The sequence below is a fragment of the Panthera uncia genome, chromosome D1, assembly GCF_023721935.1.
Source record: "Panthera uncia isolate 11264 chromosome D1, Puncia_PCG_1.0, whole genome shotgun sequence".
NCBI classification, from domain to species: domain Eukaryota; kingdom Metazoa; phylum Chordata; class Mammalia; order Carnivora; family Felidae; genus Panthera; species Panthera uncia.
Window position 1 is genome coordinate 89905422 of NC_064808.1, and position 18142 is coordinate 89923563.

General features: G+C 48.4%; 1 protein-coding gene across 1 annotated transcript; it reads left to right on the forward strand.

Moving 5' to 3' along the window:
- Positions 1–2244: 2244 nt before the first annotated feature.
- On the forward strand, positions 2245–16230 carry HEPACAM (hepatic and glial cell adhesion molecule). The gene is made up of 7 exons (XM_049655033.1): positions 2245–2800; positions 12684–13025; positions 13744–14025; positions 14310–14409; positions 14954–15027; positions 15328–15398; positions 15928–16230. Exons 1-7 carry the CDS (start codon positions 2716–2718, stop codon positions 16228–16230), a joined length of 1257 nt encoding a protein of 418 aa, XP_049510990.1. The 5' UTR covers positions 2245–2715.
- Positions 16231–18142: the final 1912 nt, after the last annotated feature.

Here is an 18142-nt window from a genome sequence, read left to right on the forward strand (position 1 = left end):
TCTTGCTGTGGAGTAAATCTACTGTTCTGCCATTCCTGCTAGACCTTCAGTTCTTTGAAGGTGGAGCTCATATTTACACTTCCCAATTCCCCAGCCAGGAATTGTATTTCCTTCTCCCCCTATTTCCCATAGAGGTCTGTGTAGGGTGCTGACTTATTCAAAATCACTAAGTAACTGCTTCCTGTCCTGGGGATGGAATACTTGTGGGGCGCCTGGGTGGCGCAGTCGGTTAAGCGTCCGACTTCAGCCAGGTCACGATCTCGCGGTCTGTGAGTTCGAGCCCCGCGTCGGGCTCTGGGCTGATGGCTCGGAGCCTGGAGCCTGTTTCCGATTCTGTGTCTCCCTCTCTCTCTGCCCCTCCCCCATTCATGCTCTGTCTCTCTCTGTCCCAAAAACAAATAAAAAACGTTGAAAAAAAAAATTTAAAGAATACTTGTGAGTTTAAGTAGGCATGTGTGCGTGTGTGTGCGTGTGTGCGTGTGTGCGTGCTGGGGGCTCCATTCTGAGCCTTGGGGGCCCTATCCAGGTGCTCAGCACAGAGGTGTGAGTACAGCAGGCCAGGGCTGTCATGGGTGCAGGGATGAGGAGTTGGGATCCCAGACCCCCAGAGAAGGGGCCAGATGAGGAGCGGCCAGAAGCAAGTCTGTGTAGCAGAGCCAAGAGGACTGGGCCATGCTGCTCGGAAGAGGACAATGCCTCTGGAAATTCATCTATTGGAAGTGCTCAGAGGAGAGAGGAGCACAGGTCTTGGCTAAGCAAGGGCATTACTGTCAAGCGGTCCATCAACATCATTTGTTTGAGCAGCCACATTAAGCAGAGCTCAGAATTGGGCCCTGCAAGGAGACTCATAAGAATGAAGAGTTATAGTCCCCGCACTGGAGAAGCTCCCAGGCTAATGAGGATATGGCCATAGTAACATTTTCTGATCTAAGAGTGGGGCATGAAGACTGACAAGTACTGGGGCGCCTGGGTGGCGCAGTCGGTTAAGCGTCCGACTTCAGCCAGGTCACGATCTCGCGGTCCGTGAGTTCGAGCCCCGCGTCAGGCTCTGGGCTGATGGCTCGGAGCCTGGAGCCTGTTTCCGATTCTGTGTCTCCCTCTCTCTCTGCCCCTCCCCCGTTCATGCTCTGTCTCTCTCTGTCCCAAAAATAAAAATAAAAAACGTTGAAAAAAAAAAAAATTTTAAAATTTTTAAATAAATAAATAAAACACTATTTTAGATGTCAGAAACTGGATATTGACTTTCTCCTTCTCATTGTATGTCTGCCAAAACAAAACTAACTTTACCAGAGGCAGACAGGTGCCTTGAGCTGTGTAGGGGAAAGTCATAGGCACAGAGATGCAAAATGAAAACAAGAATCTCATTTACGTATTTCAGAATATTTTTTGGAGTTCCTCTGTAGAGTTAAAAATCAATGCTTCCCTCTTCTACTCTGCACCCTTAGGCTCAGCTGAGCCATGCAATGAGTCTTCAGTTCTAGAAACCTGACCTACTCAGGCTTTCTCCAGGATGTAACAAGAATATTTCCAAAGGTAGCCACCACATTTACACAACTAAGACCCGGCTTATAAACCAAGAGGGGAGCTGTAACTTTGGTCTCCTCAAAATGTAAAGATCACTACAGGAATGAAAAAGAAGAGGCAGGTTTACTTTTTAAGTTTAAAATGTTATCTCTCTAACAATTTCCAAGGTACCCCACTGTACTAAACTGTCATCAGTCCTCCAACAATTCCTATAAGGAAGCTACTGTTTCCCCAATTTTTAGATGTGAAATTGGAGGCTTAACCAGACTGTGAGCCCTTCCCAAGATCTCAGTTAGTAAGCATACATTCCAGTGACAGTGCCCGTGAGAAGGTGTGGACACAGTCATGAGGGGTGAGGTGGAGCTAAGGGTGTTTTTCCTCATCACAGCCTTGAAACAAAAGGAGATATCAAGGCTGTGAAGCTGGTAACAGAACCCCAGGATGCTGGCTGTTAGAGTATTACCTTCATCTGTGCTCTGACATGTTCTAGAAAAGTGGCTGGAGGCAGGGGAATGAACAGAATGGCTTCTGGAAAGAGGTCCCCAGCATCTATGTGATTCTGTGATAGGAGAGAGAATCCCAAGCAGGACCAGGACAGGTATGAAAATAATAGAATTCAAGCCATTTTCCAATCTTCTTCCTTTGGGGTGGAACAGGGGTTTTCCATTCTTCAGCAGTTCTCTGGGATCTCTCTTTCTCCCAGCTTTTTAAAAGCTCCTCTCCCTCCCTTTTCAGAGCTTATTGGAGGTCTGTCCCTGGCACGCACCCTCCTTCGCAGGAACAAGGAGCGTGAGGTGGAGACAGGATAGGTTGGGACACAAGATCCAGTTCAGAGTGTGTCCCAGCCCAGTCCCCTCACGGAGCCCAGATCCTCATCTCCCCCTGGTAGTGGGGCTCAGCGCAAGCAGGCAAAGAACTGATGGGACCCATCAGATTAGAACCCACATTGGAGATTATATCCTAAGCAGATACCCCATTCTGAACTGGGGATGTAGTGCTTTGAAACTAGAAAATGCCAGGTCTGAAAGAGAGGAAAGAACAAGTCCAGCAATACACAGGGCTCTGTGTATTCAGAGGGAAGTTGGCAGGGTTGTGTTCGGGCAGAGAAACTCCAAGTGGTACAAAGGGACGTGCCCAGAGTGGAGAAATCATGCTAATTGTCTGCACCAGAGCTGGAGAACGCCACCCAAAATGAAGAGAGAAAGGGGAGCCCTGTCCAGAGCCTTCAGTGCCCTGAGCCTCACCCCTTTTGTCTACCTTCTTCTGATCCAGACAGGTAGGAGACCAGAAGGGTAAGAAAGGGTCTGGAGAGGGGACCCGGTACTTTCAAAAGAGAGGGAGGGGGAGTTAAAGGGCAGAATGACTTTAGGTTGGGAGGAGGGGAGAGAGCTCAGCTGCCGCCCCGTGGGAAGCATCTCAGTGAATTCAGGCATTAGTGTTGAATGTATTTCTTCATTCTGTGTGCCTCCCACCCAGCCCCTGTGCCCCTCCCCCAAAAGGCTGCATGACTTTGGAGCTCCCACGGCATTCAGTACATTAGATAGAGGGCAGTGAGCCATTTCTTATGGGATGTCTTGTTGGCGTGGGCCAGTCAGGCATTCTTTCCAAGGGATCATGATGGGCTTGGAGGGGTGGGGGAGATCTGGGGTTTGTGCCTCCCCAACCCCCACCCTGGCTTCTCTGAGCACAAAACAGCAAGGGAGATGAAATAAGCTTTGGAGATAATGAGCCTTTTGGTTTTTGGAAATAGCACCAATCCATCCATAACTCACCCCATGCCCTAGACACCTACCTTCTGTACTGCCCCCTACCAACTCCTTAGAGAATTGATCTTACTTTAAATAGATGTGTTTCTGTGTGTGTGTGTGTGTGTGTGTGTGTGTGTGCATGCATGTGCGCACATGCACACACACATGCACTATTCCAGAGAGCCTAGAAATTCACAGTTTGGTGAAGCAAACAGATGCAGAGATCATTTTAATAAAATGCAGAAACTACTATGAGTCAGATACACAAAGGATGTCCAGGATCAGAGAGAGGTCACCTACTCCATCCAGAAAGCTGGTGCTAGAGGTGCAGGGTGGGGTGGGGGAACATCAGGGGAGGTTTCCTGGGAGTGTCTGGACTAAATTTTAAAGGATGAGAAAAAGAGGTAGGTATGAGAGTGTGCATTATAGTTGGAGAAGTGGGTAAAGGTCAACATTTTAGAATAGCATCCTGTGTTTAGTAGGAGCCCAGCCATTCACCACTGCTAAAGAGGAAAATGTGAATCAGGCGAGAGCCTTGGAAACCATACTAAGGTCCCTGGAATATAATCTATAAACAGTGGAGGAGGGGAAGGGGTATTAGGCGGTTGGTAATCAGGACTGGCAGGACCAGATTTGTATTTCAGATAGCTCACTCTACAGGGAGACATTGGAGAAGAAACCAGAGGCAAACATGAGAGGAAAGGAAGCCTGTATCCATTTGCTAGGGCCGCTGTCATAGAGAATCACAAACTGGGTAGCTTAAACAACAGAAATGTATAGTATCACAGTTCTGCAGGCTGAAAGTCTGAGATAAGGTCACAGGCTCTTCGGGGCTCTAGGGAAGGATCTGTTCCAGGCCTCTCTGCTCGCTTCAGGTAGTTCCTTGGCTGGTGCCAACATAACCTGTTTTCACAGGACATTCCCCCTGTGCTTGTGTCTGTGTCCAAACTTCCACTTTTTATCAGGACATGAGTCATGTTGGATTAAGGGCCCAGCCTACCCCAGGATGACCGCAGTTTAGCAATAATCCCATTGCCAAAGAAGGTCACACTCAATATACTGAGGTTAGGACTTCAATATATGGATTCAGGAGTGGACACAATTTAACCCATGACAAGGCTATTGCAATAGTTCAAGAGAGAAATCACATGAGCTGGAATTAGAATAAAAAGAGGGAGAAGCAGGCACATGGAGATAATATTTTGGAGGGAAAGTCAGGACCTAGTGATTGACAGGAAGTAGGAGGATCCAGAAAGGGAGGTAGGATTTCTGTGTGAAACTTGAACCGATCACTGGGATGGGGTCTGAAGTGTGATAATGAGTCCTGACCAGGTTGAGGTTGAAATGCCTAAGAGACATTTGTGGGGAAATGTTGAAAAGCCTGAAGTAGGGGTGGGGACAGGGGAGAGAGGTGAAGAGAGACAGGTGAAGCTCTCAGCCTATAGGTGAGATCCAAAACAGTGAGAATGGGTAATATCGCCTAGGGGGAGAAAATGGGCTAAACGTGGAGCACTGAGTAACCCCAGATTTGTAGGAGGTAGAGGGGGAAAAGGCCGGCTGAGGAGACCAAGAAGGAACACGCAAGAGGGACAAGGGGAAACTAAAAGACTGTGGTGTCCAGAAAGGGAGTTGGAGTTTTTCTGATAGCATCAAAAGTGTCAAAGAGGCCCAGTATATCAAGGGCCAATTATATCTGCAACTATTATTATCATTATCATTATTATTATTATTGTATTACAATTCAAAGAGTTTGTTGGATACAGAAATTCAGAGGCTAACTCTTAGCCTTAGTGAGAGCGGTCTAGTGGAAATTACAAGGTCAAAGGTAGGCAGTCAGTGGATTGGGAACACGAAGTGCTCAATGTAATATACCAATCGGAGTTCTCCCTAAACGCTTTCAGGAATGGTAAGGAAACCATTCATCAAATGGTAAGGAAAAAAATTATAGAAAGATCTTGTCAGTCAGCATGACCAAGGGAAAACAAAAAGTGACAAAGTCTCTTCTGTGTGGGAGCATGTTACTCAGTATATGCGGCAAAAAACATTCTAAATATAAATTATGCTAATAGGATGAGATTTATGACCTATGGTGGGTAAAGAGGTAAAGAAGTACAGGGTCAGGCCACTGTACTGCTGTGGACTCAAGAACAATAAAGAGCTGGGATTCCATAAGGAATTTCTGCCATCCTCACTATATTAGTTAGGAAGATACTAGCATCTGTAATGAATCCCAAAATTTACGTTCCTGGCACTAGCCATGTAATAGTACAGTGTGGTTCTAGACTAGGCCTGGGATGAGGAAGTGCTCTGATTCCTGAAGCTTTTTCAGGGACCAAGCTGATAAAGCTCTCTGTCAGCTTCCAGTAGTCACCCCGAGGTTTATCTCCATTTCTTTCAGGCAGAGAATTTTTTTTTTTTTTTAAAGGAAAAACATTTTTCTAAACTAGCCTAGAACTGGTACCTATCACTTCCACTGGTTCTACTGGCTGGAACTTGGTCACATGGCCATACCTACCTGCAAAGAAGACTGGGAAATGTAGTTTTTTAAGATTGACGCTTAAAGGGGGCAAGTAATAGTCTTTAATGCTTTGTCCCTAATAGGGACAAATGAGGCTTTCCTAAACTGATCACAGCCCAAGTCATGAAACATTCAAACAAGGTTTTTCTAGAGGCTGACATATAAACATAAACATGGCATGCCATAAATCTACATAATCTGATTTGCAAAATTTTCCTCTCCCAGATCCTAGAACTATTCCATCCTCCAGGGACCCAATGGGAAGAAGTCCCCTACCTGGGTTCCACCCGTTTAGCCTTAAGATCACCTTCACATTGTAGGTGCTATCCTTTTCTTCTAACAGAGATATGCACAGAAATGCATTGAGTGTAAGGATATGTTGATAAACCTTTAAAAAGTGAATGAACCCATGTAATCAGCCTCCAAGATCAAGAAATAGAATATTTCAGCATCTCAGAAGCACCTCCCCCAATACTTCAGTTACTATTGCCCTCCCCCAGGGATACAGTGATATCCTAACTTCTAATACTGATTAATTTTTCATGTCTTTGAACTTCATATAAACTGAATCATATGCCTGCATTCTTTTGTATCTGGCTTCTTTGGCTGAACTCCAAATTTGTTGTTGTTGTTTTTGAAGGGGGGTGGGGGGACCAGAGGGTCCAAAGTGGGCTCGAACTTATGAACTGTGACATCAAGACCTGAGGTAAAGACTGATGCTAAACCAACTAAGCCACCCAGGCACCCCACAATTTGTAAGATTCATTCATGTTGTTGTTGAAATTGTAATTTGTTTGGTCTCAGTGCTGTATGGTACTCCATTGTATGCATACACCACAATTTATTTATCTATTCGGGGAGCCTGGGTAGCTCAGTGGGTTAAGCATCCAACTCTTGATTTCAGCTCAGGTCATGATCTCACGGTTCATGAGACGGAGCCCCTCTGTGCTGACAGTGAGGAGCCTGCTTGGGATTCTCTCTCTCCCTCTCTCTCTGCCCCTCCCCTGCTTGCACACAAGCATGAGCGTGCTCTCTCGAAATAAATAAGTAAACATTAAAAAATTATCTATTAAACTTTTATAGACACTTTGGTTGTTTCTAGTTTGGGGCTTTGTCAATATAGTTGCTAAGATATTCTAGTGCCTGTCTTTTGGTGAACAGATGTACACATTTCTTTGGGGATACACCAAGGAGTTGAATTGTTGAGTTATATGTGGTTAGCCTTAGTAAATATGGTCAAACAATTTTCAGAAGCGATTATGTCCATCTACATTCCCACCAGCAGTGTAACAGAGCTCCAGATACCCCACATCTTCACCAACAACTGTGTTTTCTCTTTTTCATGTTAGTCATCCTAACGAGTAGGCGGTGGTATCAAATTATAGTTTCAAATTGCATTCCCATGATTATTAATAAAGTTGTATCTTTTTCATACCATTATTTGCCATTTGGAGATCCTTTTTTGTGAAGTACCTCTTCTAAGTCTTTTGCCCATTTTCTACTAAGTTTTCTGGATTTTTAAAAAATTATCGATTTGTAGGAGTTTAAGAAATATATTTTGGATATGAGTCCCCTAAAGGGTATATGCATTGCAAATATCTCTCGCTCTGCAGCTTGCCTCTTCACTCTCTTAATGGCGTCTTTTGATGAACAGAAGCTCTTGATTTCACTGTGTCCAATGTATCTTTTTTCTCTTATGGGTACCACTTTTGTGTCCTGTTTAAGAAATCTGTGTCTGCCCTCAAGTCACAGAGATATTCTCCTATGTTTTCTTTTCTTTTTTTAATGTTTATTTATTTTTGAGAGAGGGAGGAGACAGAACATGAGCAGGGGAGGGGCCAAGTGAGAGAGACACACACAGAATGTGAAGCAGGCTCCAGACTCTGAGCTGTCAGCGCAGAGCCTGACGCAGGGCTCAAACTCACAGACTGTGAGATCACGACCTGAGCCGAAGTCGGATGCTTAGCCCACTGAGCCACCTAGACACCCCCTCCTATGTTTTCTTTTAAAAAAAACACATTGTTTTACCTTTTGCATTTAGATCTGCAATCCATCTAGGATTGATATTTGTGTAAGGTGTGAGGTAAGGGTCACAATTCATTTCTTTCCTACATGGTCCAGCGCCACTTATTAAAAAGATAATCCTTTTCCCAGTGCACTGCAATGTCACCTTTGTCGTTAGCCAAGTGATCATATATGTTTATTTTGGGCCTCTCTATCCTATTCCATTGATCTATTTGTCTATTCTCGTGCCACTATTACAAAGTAAACCTCCTGCGATTTTTATTGGTATTGTGGTAAACCTGTAAGTCGATTTGGGAGAACTGACAGCTTAACAATAGTGCTAGTTCTGATCTAAAATAGGATAAATCTCCATGTGGCATCTTAATACCTAATAGCTAGGTATGCGTTACTGGACATCTATACTCTTTGAGCACAGATAAAAGGTATATAGACCCCTCTCTTCCTGGATCCCAAGGGCCTTCTTCACAATTTCTGTTTCCTGGCTTTCCCCTACGTTCCTGAGTGGTTGACACTTAAAATGATTTCACACTCTTGTAGGCCCTTGGAGGGCTCAACAGATACCAGTGTAAGAACACAACACAGGAACCTCAACATGTATGCAATCAGTGGTACACCTCTAAGGAGCAGAGGAGGGGGTTGTTTTCAGAGCATCGTTCGTTAGGAAGAATATGAAAAACCGAAAGCAGAAAGCAAAAAGTTTTCCATTTAGAAAATCATGCTGTGTGCTGTCTTTGGATTATTGTATTATTGTAGTTCTGGTCCCTGCACCTCAAAAAAGAAATAATAGAATTGGAGAAAGCCCAGAGAAGTGTGTCTATGATGGTCAAAGGGACTTCCTTGTGGTGACAGACACAAACGAGACAAAAAAACAAACACACACACACACACACAAAGTCTATAACTGGAGTCAATGGTGTTAGTGAGTATGAATTAGGTGTATAAAGACCAAATCCTAGAATACATGTTTGGCATTGTTTCATCGACACTTCTAAAAGGAAAATTCAAGGCAAATACTGGTAAGAGAAAAATTTTGTTGTTTTTTTAAAAAATTTTTTTAACGTTTTATTTATTTTTGAGACAGGGAGAGACAGAGCATGAACAGGGGAGGGTCAGAGAGAGGGAGACACAGTATCTGAAACAGGCTCCAGGCTCTGAGCTGTCAGCACAGAGCCCGATGCAGGGCTCGAACTCACGGACCGCGAGATCATGACCTGAGCCAAAGTTGGCCACTTAACCGACTGAGCCACCCAGGCGCCCCAAGAGAAAAATTTTGGCAAGCATAAAGGAGCACATAAAGATCAGCAGATGATGGTTGCCTTAAAGGGAGAGGCTATGAAGGGAACCCAAAGCTACTGGCAGGTACATTCTCATGCTTTAAAGCTTGACATTCCTTGGTGTCACAGCTGGTCAAAATCCCACTTGAGAGGGGCCACCCATCTGACCCAGCATGGCATCATTTAAGTTGACAGGTAAATCTTGCTGTGATGTCAATTTCCTTTTGTTCAGCCTCCAGTGGGAACAGAGACTTTCTACATAATGATGCCTCAGAGACTCAAGCACCATGATTAAGTTAATCGCTTCTCAAGGTTGAATAGCCCTAGTCTCTTTTATTTCCACTGTGGATCCTAGTTGTTAGCCATTTCCTCATTTCTGTGTCCTGCTTTGGCACCCATCCCAGTTCACTGTGTCCCCTGTTAAGTTGTGGAACCCTGAACTTAATACCGACTCCAATTTTGGCTAGAGTTTTGGGAAACAGTGTTTGCTCAGCAAAATACTCTCTTTGTCAGCTTCCGAGAAAGACTGCTCCATTCACTTCTGAACATGTGTACAAACACCCCTGCAATTCGTGGGCATACCCATGTTCCTGCACATGAGGAAGGCGCCCACCTACAGGAGGGGGAAGCCTAGGGCAATTCATATGTTATAGGTTTTCCAATGTTTTTATGCAGAAGAATCAAGCTTAAACTGGCAGAAAGAACTGACCTGAGCTGGGAAGACATTACAAAAGGACCACGAGGACCTTGTACGGAATAGGAGAGATATAAGACAAGGGAAGCCCAAGGGAGGGCCAGAGAAGAACGAAGGAAGAGAGAATCCCTTTCACTTCTCTTTGGGGCTTGGACTATCACTTCTCAGCTTCCTAGAAGGAGGAAATGAGAACCCTCAAGGTTTGGTGGTTGGGGTGGCTAAGCCCCAAGATGCCTCTGCATATACCACCCTCACGTGCAAACCCCACTGCTGCAGACTATGTCCTGAATAGATGTTCCCCAACTATTTGATCACCACCACCCTGGCCTTTAGTGAAACTCAATGACTCTTTTCAGGGCCACCTCAAGTCACACATACCAAAGTCTATTTGCCTCTTCAGGTTAATCCGAAAGCTTGCTTTTCTAAATCAAGCCAAGCCTGGGACCTAGCAGTTGCTAGGTAAGAAATCTTAAGAAATTAACAGTTGGAAGAAATCCTAAGGATTCTGTGGTTAAATGGATTTCAATCTGATACAGACAGCCAGAGGGATTCCTAGTAGCACCCCAAGTTATTGGGGAGGACAAGAGTCTAGTCTCCACCACCTCTTCTTCCAAATTGATGAGCCAGAACTAGATTTCATTTGTTTTCATCTTCATACATGGTTCTATGGGAGCAAATATATCTTTTTTTAAATGTTTATTTATTTTGAGAGAGACAGAGTGTGAGTGGGGGAGGGGCAGAGAGAGAGGGAGAGAGAGAATCTCAAGCAGGCGCCATTCTGTCAGCACAGACAGAGCCTGATGCAGGGCTCGATCCCACAACCCATGAGATCATGACCTGAGCTGAAATCAAGAGTCAGACGCTTAACTGACTGAGCCACCTAGGCGCCCTACCAAATATCTTTAATAAAAAATATTTGAGGGGCACCTGGGTGGCTTAGCCAGTTCAGCATCACACTAGATCTCAGCTCAGGTCTTGATCTCAGGGTTGTGAGTTCAAGCCCCGCCTTGGAGGGGGGCTTATTCAAGCCACATGGAGCCTACTTAAAAAAAATTTTGACAATATTTGATTTGGCCATTCTACTTCCCCAAAATCAAAAATCCTCTCAATAACAAGCATATGATATTCATACATATGGCAGCTTTAATCATTCTAGGACTTAAGGTTTCATGATTCAACCTTCATACTTAAGGTTTCCTGATTCTAACAGACCTGGCAGGTATGGGATCATAGAATGTCAGAGATGAGAAGGCCCCTTGTGATCATCTGGCCCCAAAACCTTATTATGCAGAGGAGGAAACTGAGGCATAGAGAGGTGAAAGAACAACAATTGGCCTTTCCTTGACCCCTTCCAAAGATGATGAGCTTGCTACTTAACAAAGCATTTGTTCCAAAAATTGACTAAATACGTTTATTAAATTTGCTTCAATCTCCTCAATTCATCTTTTAGTTTAATTCCCTTTTGGTTCGGTCTGGGTCCTCTAAGCACAAGGAGAAGAATAAGGAAAGGAAAGGTACAATTTGCTTCCCCAAATCTAAACAGCAGTAGTAGCAGAGTGGGAAACTGGAGAGAAAGAAAGAGGGAACTTCAGGGGTGTGTTACCATCAAAGAGAGCAGCTGGGGGTGCAGAGAGACTGAGAACCTGACATGTATGTGTCTGTTTAGCTAAACTCAGCCCCGCTCCCAACTGACATCCCTCCCAAAAGAAGACCCTCTTTTGGGTGGTTGTGTTGCTCTGCAAGGCCATGTAACACCAATGAATGGCATCTGTTCAGGTTCCAAAGCTTCTAAGAGGTCTCTGAAATATGAGATATGTCTCTAGATGGGGCAACCATTAGACAAGATAGTAAAATCCCAGAATTTCAGGGCTGGAACAAATGAACGAGACATCAAGATTACCACTTATTTCACCTCTCTGAGTCCCGAACAGGTAAGTGACTTTTCCCAGGTCCAAAGTCAACAGTAAGGGCCCAAGTCTCTGATGCTCACTCTTGTGTTCTCTCCACTACACAATAATAACTGATGTATGTGTTGTGCTCTTCCGTTGTGCACTTGATAAGGCAGTCGTTCTTGTTCTTGTTTGCATCCTGAGTTTCTAAACAAGAAGAATGAGGCCTAGAATGATGGCTTGCCCAGGTCCACACAGCCTGTCAGTGGCGGAGCCCAATCTCATAAGGCCTTTTGATTCCAAACTCTTTGTTCTACCCATCCCAAATGCCTCTTCTATAGGGGTTGCAAGTCGGGCTGGCGTCTGGGTGTATTTCAAAACCTCAGTTGCAGGACTATTCGCCCCCAGGCAGGTCAAGTGAAGTGTTACATGCAGCAGGGGCAAGGAGAGGGGGAGACTCTTGGTACGAATGAAGAATGGTCTAGTTGTCTTCTGGCCCCTAAACTTCCCCTTTATTGGCACTGTCTTGTGACATACTCCTTTCTTTATGAATCTGTATTCCCATGCTTCTCCATTCTCTACTTTCCCAATCCCCAATCAAGAAGAAAATCTGACAAATTCACCCTGAGATCTGTGTTTGTCTGTTTTGCTCACTGATCTATCGCGAGGACACGGAATAGTACTCAGTAAACGTTTCTGTGAACGGAGCACATAGCGCGTGCGTTGGCCACAGGTCCTCCTCGAGAGGAGGCAATGGAGAAAACTGCCAGAGGTAAAGAGCCAGGGAGAAGAAGGACTTAGGGCAAGGGCTGGGTGTGAGGGGTGATGGAGAATCAGAAGGGCCAGAACTGTAGTCGAGAGGCATGGCACCAAAGGTAAGAAGGAAGGACTGCCAGGGAGTGAAGGGCCCAGAGGGTGAGGCACAAAGACATCAGAGGACCTAAGGGAGGGAGCAGGAGTAGGGAGCCACGGGCCTGACACTGCCATCTCCCCATGGGCGTCTGTTCACAGAGCCCCTGGAGGGGGTGAACATCACCAGCCCGGTGCGCCTGATCCATGGCACGGTGGGGAAGTCAGCCCTGCTTTCCGTGCAGTACAGCAGCACCAGCAGTGACAAGCCCGTCGTGAAGTGGCAGCTGAAGCGGGACAAGCCAGTGACTGTGGTACAGTCCATCGGCACAGAGGTCATTGGCACCTTACGGCCTGACTACCGAGACCGCATCCGCCTCTTTGAAAACGGCTCCCTGCTTCTCAGTGACCTGCAGCTGGCCGATGAGGGCACCTATGAAGTTGAGATCTCCATCACGGATGACACGTTCACCGGGGAGAAGACGATCAACCTCACTGTAGATGGTAAAGTGCTCTGACAGGGAAGGGGGCGGGGCTGGTGCCTGGGACTGGGGCAGGGTCTGCCCTGTACACTGGCCAGACCCTGGGAATCACAACACAGAAGCCACCGGGGAGCTGAGAGAGAGACCACTGGACACCAGAAGTTGGCAGATAGGCCACAGTGAACGTGTGTAGCGTGTTTACTACGTACCAGAAACTATTCTGTGTTTTGAAATATACTGACTCATTTAATGCTTATAATAAGGTAGGGATAGTTAATATCATTATTCCCATTTTGTAGATGAGGAAATTGAGGCACGAAGAGGTTGAGTAACTTGCCCAAAGTCACACAGCTAGCACATGATAGAACCACTATTTGAACCCAGACATTTGGACCTAGGTTTCACTCAACTGAAATATGTTTCAGGCTGGGCCAGTTTACGACATCTTGAAAGGGCATTTGAGAAGAAGGAAGGGAAGGCCCATGAGGGCGGGGACCATGGCTATCTTGTTCAGCATTGTACCTTCTGCACTTAGTAGGTGCTCAGCAAATACTTGGTAAAGAAATGAATGAATGAACGAACGGATGGGTGGGTGATGGGGAAAGATGGGACCGAAGATCCCTGAAGGGCCTCTGAGACCACAAATTGAGTTGTGATATATTAGAAGGCGGGAGGTAAGAAGGGGAAGGGAAAAGCTGTCTGGCCCATGGCTCACAGCCTCTCTCACCCCTGGGACTCAGTGCCCATTTCCAGGCCACAGGTGTTAGTGGCTTCGACCACTGTGCTGGAGCTCAGCGAGGCCTTCACCCTGAACTGCTCACACGAGAACGGCACCAAGCCCAGCTACACCTGGCTGAAGGATGGCAAACCCCTCCTCAATGACTCGAGAATGCTCCTGTCCCCTGACCACAAGGTGCTCACCATCACCCGCGTGCTCATGGAGGACGACGACCTGTACAGCTGTGTGGTGGAGAACCCCATTAGCCAGGGCCGCAGCCTGCCCATCAAGATCACCGTATACAGTGAGTCTCCCTGCCCGCCTGCCCCTAGGACTCAAAACCCCGAGGTTTTGCTATGAGGGACTGAGGACATCCCAGACAGAGTGCCCCTGGATGGGGAAAGGCAGAGGTGGGCCAACTTTCCATGGAGGACAGCAACAGTGGGCAGTGGGTTCAGTGAGTTCTGCCATGGGCCAGCCATGCTGCTTGGGGCTCCTTTTCTCTTCCTTCCACTGCAGGAGCTCTGCTCACCATACTTGCGGCCCCTCTGAAGTCTCCCTCGCCTCTCTGCCTCTCTCTCTCCCTAGGAAGAAGTTCCCTCTACATCATCTTGTCCACAGGAGGCATCTTCCTCCTTGTGACCTTGGTGACAGTCTGTGCCTGCTGGAAACCCTCCAAAAAGTCTGGGTAACTCTCCAAGCTCCACACCCTGACACCCTAATCCTTCAATCTGTCCCCACCCCGAGCTCTGTTCTTTTCTTAGTCTCGTAAATACTTATCCTCCCAGGACCCTGCGCCTCTTCCCGGGAGATCCATCTTACCATTCCATGTGTTGCGTATGGAACGAACGACATCATGTGCTCACCACCCCCGACAGCCCGGTGCTGTAATAACGGTCACACTTGCAGGGCACCTTTTGTGGGCCAGGCACCAAGGTTGTGGGCAGTGAACTGCCTTTTAAGTATGATCATCTGCAGTTTACAGATAATAACACCCAGACTCAGATGTGTTAAGTGACTTGCCCTCAATGCTAGCCACAGACGCAGGATGCAAGCCTAGATGTGACTCATTCCAAAGCCTATGGACTATTGCTGCGCCCACTGTGCCCAGCCCATCTCCCTGTTACAAGGACTCTCCTACTGCCACCAGATTCCTCTAGGGAGCCTGGCCCCAGGCCCTCTCCTGCTCATGCTCAACAGCTCTGTTCAGAAGCTGGTGGGTTGATTTGCAGGAAGAAGAGGAAGCTGGAGAAGCAAAACTCCCTGGAATATATGGATCAGAATGATGACCGTCTGAAACCAGAAGGTGAGCTCCCAGCCACCCACTCACCCATCCCATCGCCACTCAGATCAGTGGGCTGCTGGGAAAAGGCAGAACTGGGCCACAAGGAAGCCAGCTCTGCAGGGCCCCTTCCTCCACCAACTGCACGAAGACTGCAGAGCAGGGAGAGGTGCGGCCAAGGTAGGACCCCAGGTATTCTGGATCCTTTGGTGGAGGTTGTGTTGGGGCCTTGACTGGCCACTTGGGGAGCAAAGAGTACAGGTGCTGGCTGGTGGCAAGGGCTCTGTACCTGGGCCAGCCACCCCCATTCTTCACCCTGTGCAGCAGATACCCTCCCACGAAGTGGCGAGCAGGAGCGGAAGAACCCCATGGCACTGTATATCCTGAAGGACAAGGTGAGCGGCTTCCTGCTGGTGCCCCACAAACACACAGTGAGCCCTGCCACGTTCTGCTGCTGGGTAGCCATACCATGCTCGTGTCTCTTTCCAGCGCTCAGACTAACCCTGAGAAATATTTGCCTCACCCGCACTTTAGGGATTAGAAAACTAAGGCCTACAGAGGTGAAATGACTTGCCCAGGATCGAACAAGTAAATACACATAAGTGGCAGATCTAGGCTTCAAACCTAGGTCTCTGGACACCAACTCTGGTGATTTCCCCCACTATACTACAACTAAGTCTGTCCCAGGCTGTCCAAGCCAAGCGGAAGAAGACAATAAGGGGACAAAGCAGTCAAGTTAGTGCATTTGAACATTTCCTGAGCACTTACTTACCAGGCACTATGCTAAGGGGTCTGTATTGCAAGAAAAACCAGAACGTATGTCTGCCGCCTTCCACGAGGTGGGAGTGTGGAGGGAGCCGTGCCCGCCTCGGTATTCCCAGCGCCCTCGAGGGGACGCTCACCCCGCGGCGCGTGTCCTTGCAGGACTCCCCGGAGCCCGAGGAGAACCCTGCCCCGGAGCCTCGGAGCGCCACCGAGCCCGGCCCGCCAGGCTATTCCGTGTCGCCGGCGGTACCCGGCCGCTCGCCAGGGCTGCCCATCCGCTCGGCCCGCCGCTACCCGCGCTCTCCGGCGCGCTCCCCCGCCACGGGCCGGACGCACACGTCGCCGCCCCGGGCCCCGGGCTCGCCCGGCCGCTCGCGCAGCGCCTCGCGCACACTGCGGACTGCGGGCGTGCACCTGATCCGCGAGCAAGACGAGGCCAGCCCGGTGGAGATCAGCGCCTGAGCCGCCTCGGCCCCCCGGGGGGGGGGGGGTGGGGTGGGGTGGGGGAGCCCGGCAAAGCGGCCGGGGCCCGGGGGAAGGCGGGGGAAGGCGGCCGCCGCCGCTGCCGCGAGGGGCCAGGGGAGGTCCCCGCGGGGACGAGTCTCGCGTGTGGGCTAGTGTGAGCATGCGCGGGTGGGGGACGCGGTGGGGCAGGGAGGAGTGGCTCTAGTGGTGAAACTGGGTCGCGTCTGCTCCTGTTTCACCAGCTGTGTTCTTAGTGGGTATGGGTTGTGCCCTCTTAGGACCATATAGATTATTAAATTTCTGGCCCAATCCCCCAAGGGTCTTATGAAAACTAACATCAGTAACCTAACTCCCGTGACTATCCAGTGCCCTTCCTAGGGAGCTCTAAGCTTCCACCCAACCTTCCTTCCCTCTGAATGAACGCCTGGTTCCCTAGGACACTTTTTTGACAAGCTCAGATTAGTGAGGCCACTTGCCCAAGAGGAACAACTGTCCTAAACTAAGGGGAAATCAGATGCCGGTTACTGGGTGTACAGAGAGGACTGTTCTGAGCATCCGGGGAATCACTGTGAAGGCAGTGCCTCGGAGCACCCTTCTCTGGACACCTGGTACCTGGGGACCTACCAGTTTGGTGAGGCAGGAGTCAAGTACATTGCTTTGGCCCCTGACCTGAACCCTAGCAAGGGCAAAGGATTCAAGCCCCTGCCCCGTGCTTGTGCTTGGCCTCCTCCCAAAGCCTCCCTCTGGGTATACCAAGAATTCTTTCCTCCTTTAGCCTCTATTCCTATAGAGAAAGGGGTTCTCCCTCCCCTGGCCCACAAAGCTACATCAAGTGAAGAACTTTTTAAAAACCCTCACACCTATGCCTTCTCCCTGGCTTCCTTACAAAACAAGCCTTTCAAACAATCATTGTCCCTGGGGAAGGTCCCTGGTCTTCCTTCAGCTGTAAGAGAATAAGGTTCCAGTCTGCAGAGTAATGGTGGGGGAGGGGAGGAGGAGGAGGTTTACTGCTCCCCAGGATGGCAGGGAGACAGGATCCAACCCTTGGCCTCCAGCCTCCCACCTGCCCTGCTCCCAGATGCTCAGATCCCAGGAGACAGAACAAGGGCAGACTCCCTAAGCACACAAACATAGAATACAGAGAGGCTGGGCCGCTGTGTCACCGGGCCATGCCCATGTTACTGAACTCTTGAACAGTTTGCAAGACAGACAGTAATCTACTGTGCAAGGAGTGAGGGCAATTAAAACACTGAAAGAGAAGGAGGGCCTCTGTGTTCTAACCTCTCTTCCGTGATGCCTTTGGGGCCCTTGCATCCCCGGCCCCTCTCCAACCTCCTGAGCTCCAGCCCTGACTCTCCGCTATCTCACAGAGACCCCCCTGTTCCCTGCCCCGCCCCTCCACACTGGGGCAGGTTTTGTGCCAACCCCAAGGGCAACAACATTTCTAATCCGCCCCCTTCACCTTGACCTCCACAGCATGCCCCTCCCAGCTCCCTCCCTGTCCCCATAGCCAGGACTGCTCCCCTCACTCTCCCAGGTGCCTCATCCAGAATGAGGTCATGCCTGGAGGGGAGAGTTACTCAGGCAGGTGGAAGACGGAGGGCTTGGAGAAGGGGTGCAGGCTGCTCAGCCTTGCGAGGCGGGGTTGGAGTGAGGGAGATGAGAGCATGCTGCACCCCCTGCCCTGGTGCTGAACCCCTGACGGGCTGGCTTCCCAGGCTCAAGCCAAATCTGCCTTAAATCCGGGGGGGGAGGGGTAAGTAAGGAAGTGGTTTTGGTTTGGTTTGCTTTGGTTTTGATCTTCATCTTTGTATTACCAGCATCTAGCAGAGTGCCTGGCACATCCTGGATGCTCAATAAACTTTTAATGAAATGGAATGGCAACTTTATTGCTCTTGAGTGAGGAGAA

Excerpts from the sequence above, each read along its gene's own strand:
- HEPACAM (XM_049655033.1), top strand. The coding sequence starts at position 2,716 with ATGAAGAGAGAAAGGGGAGCCCTGTCCAGAGCCTTCAGTGCCCTGAGC. Across the intron at positions 2,801-12,683 it reads CCTTCTTCTGATCCAGACAG|AGCCCCTGGAGGGGGTGAAC; the intron begins GTAGGAGACCAG and ends GTCTGTTCACAG. Across the intron at positions 15,399-15,927 it reads TGTATATCCTGAAGGACAAG|GACTCCCCGGAGCCCGAGGA; the intron begins GTGAGCGGCTTC and ends GTGTCCTTGCAG.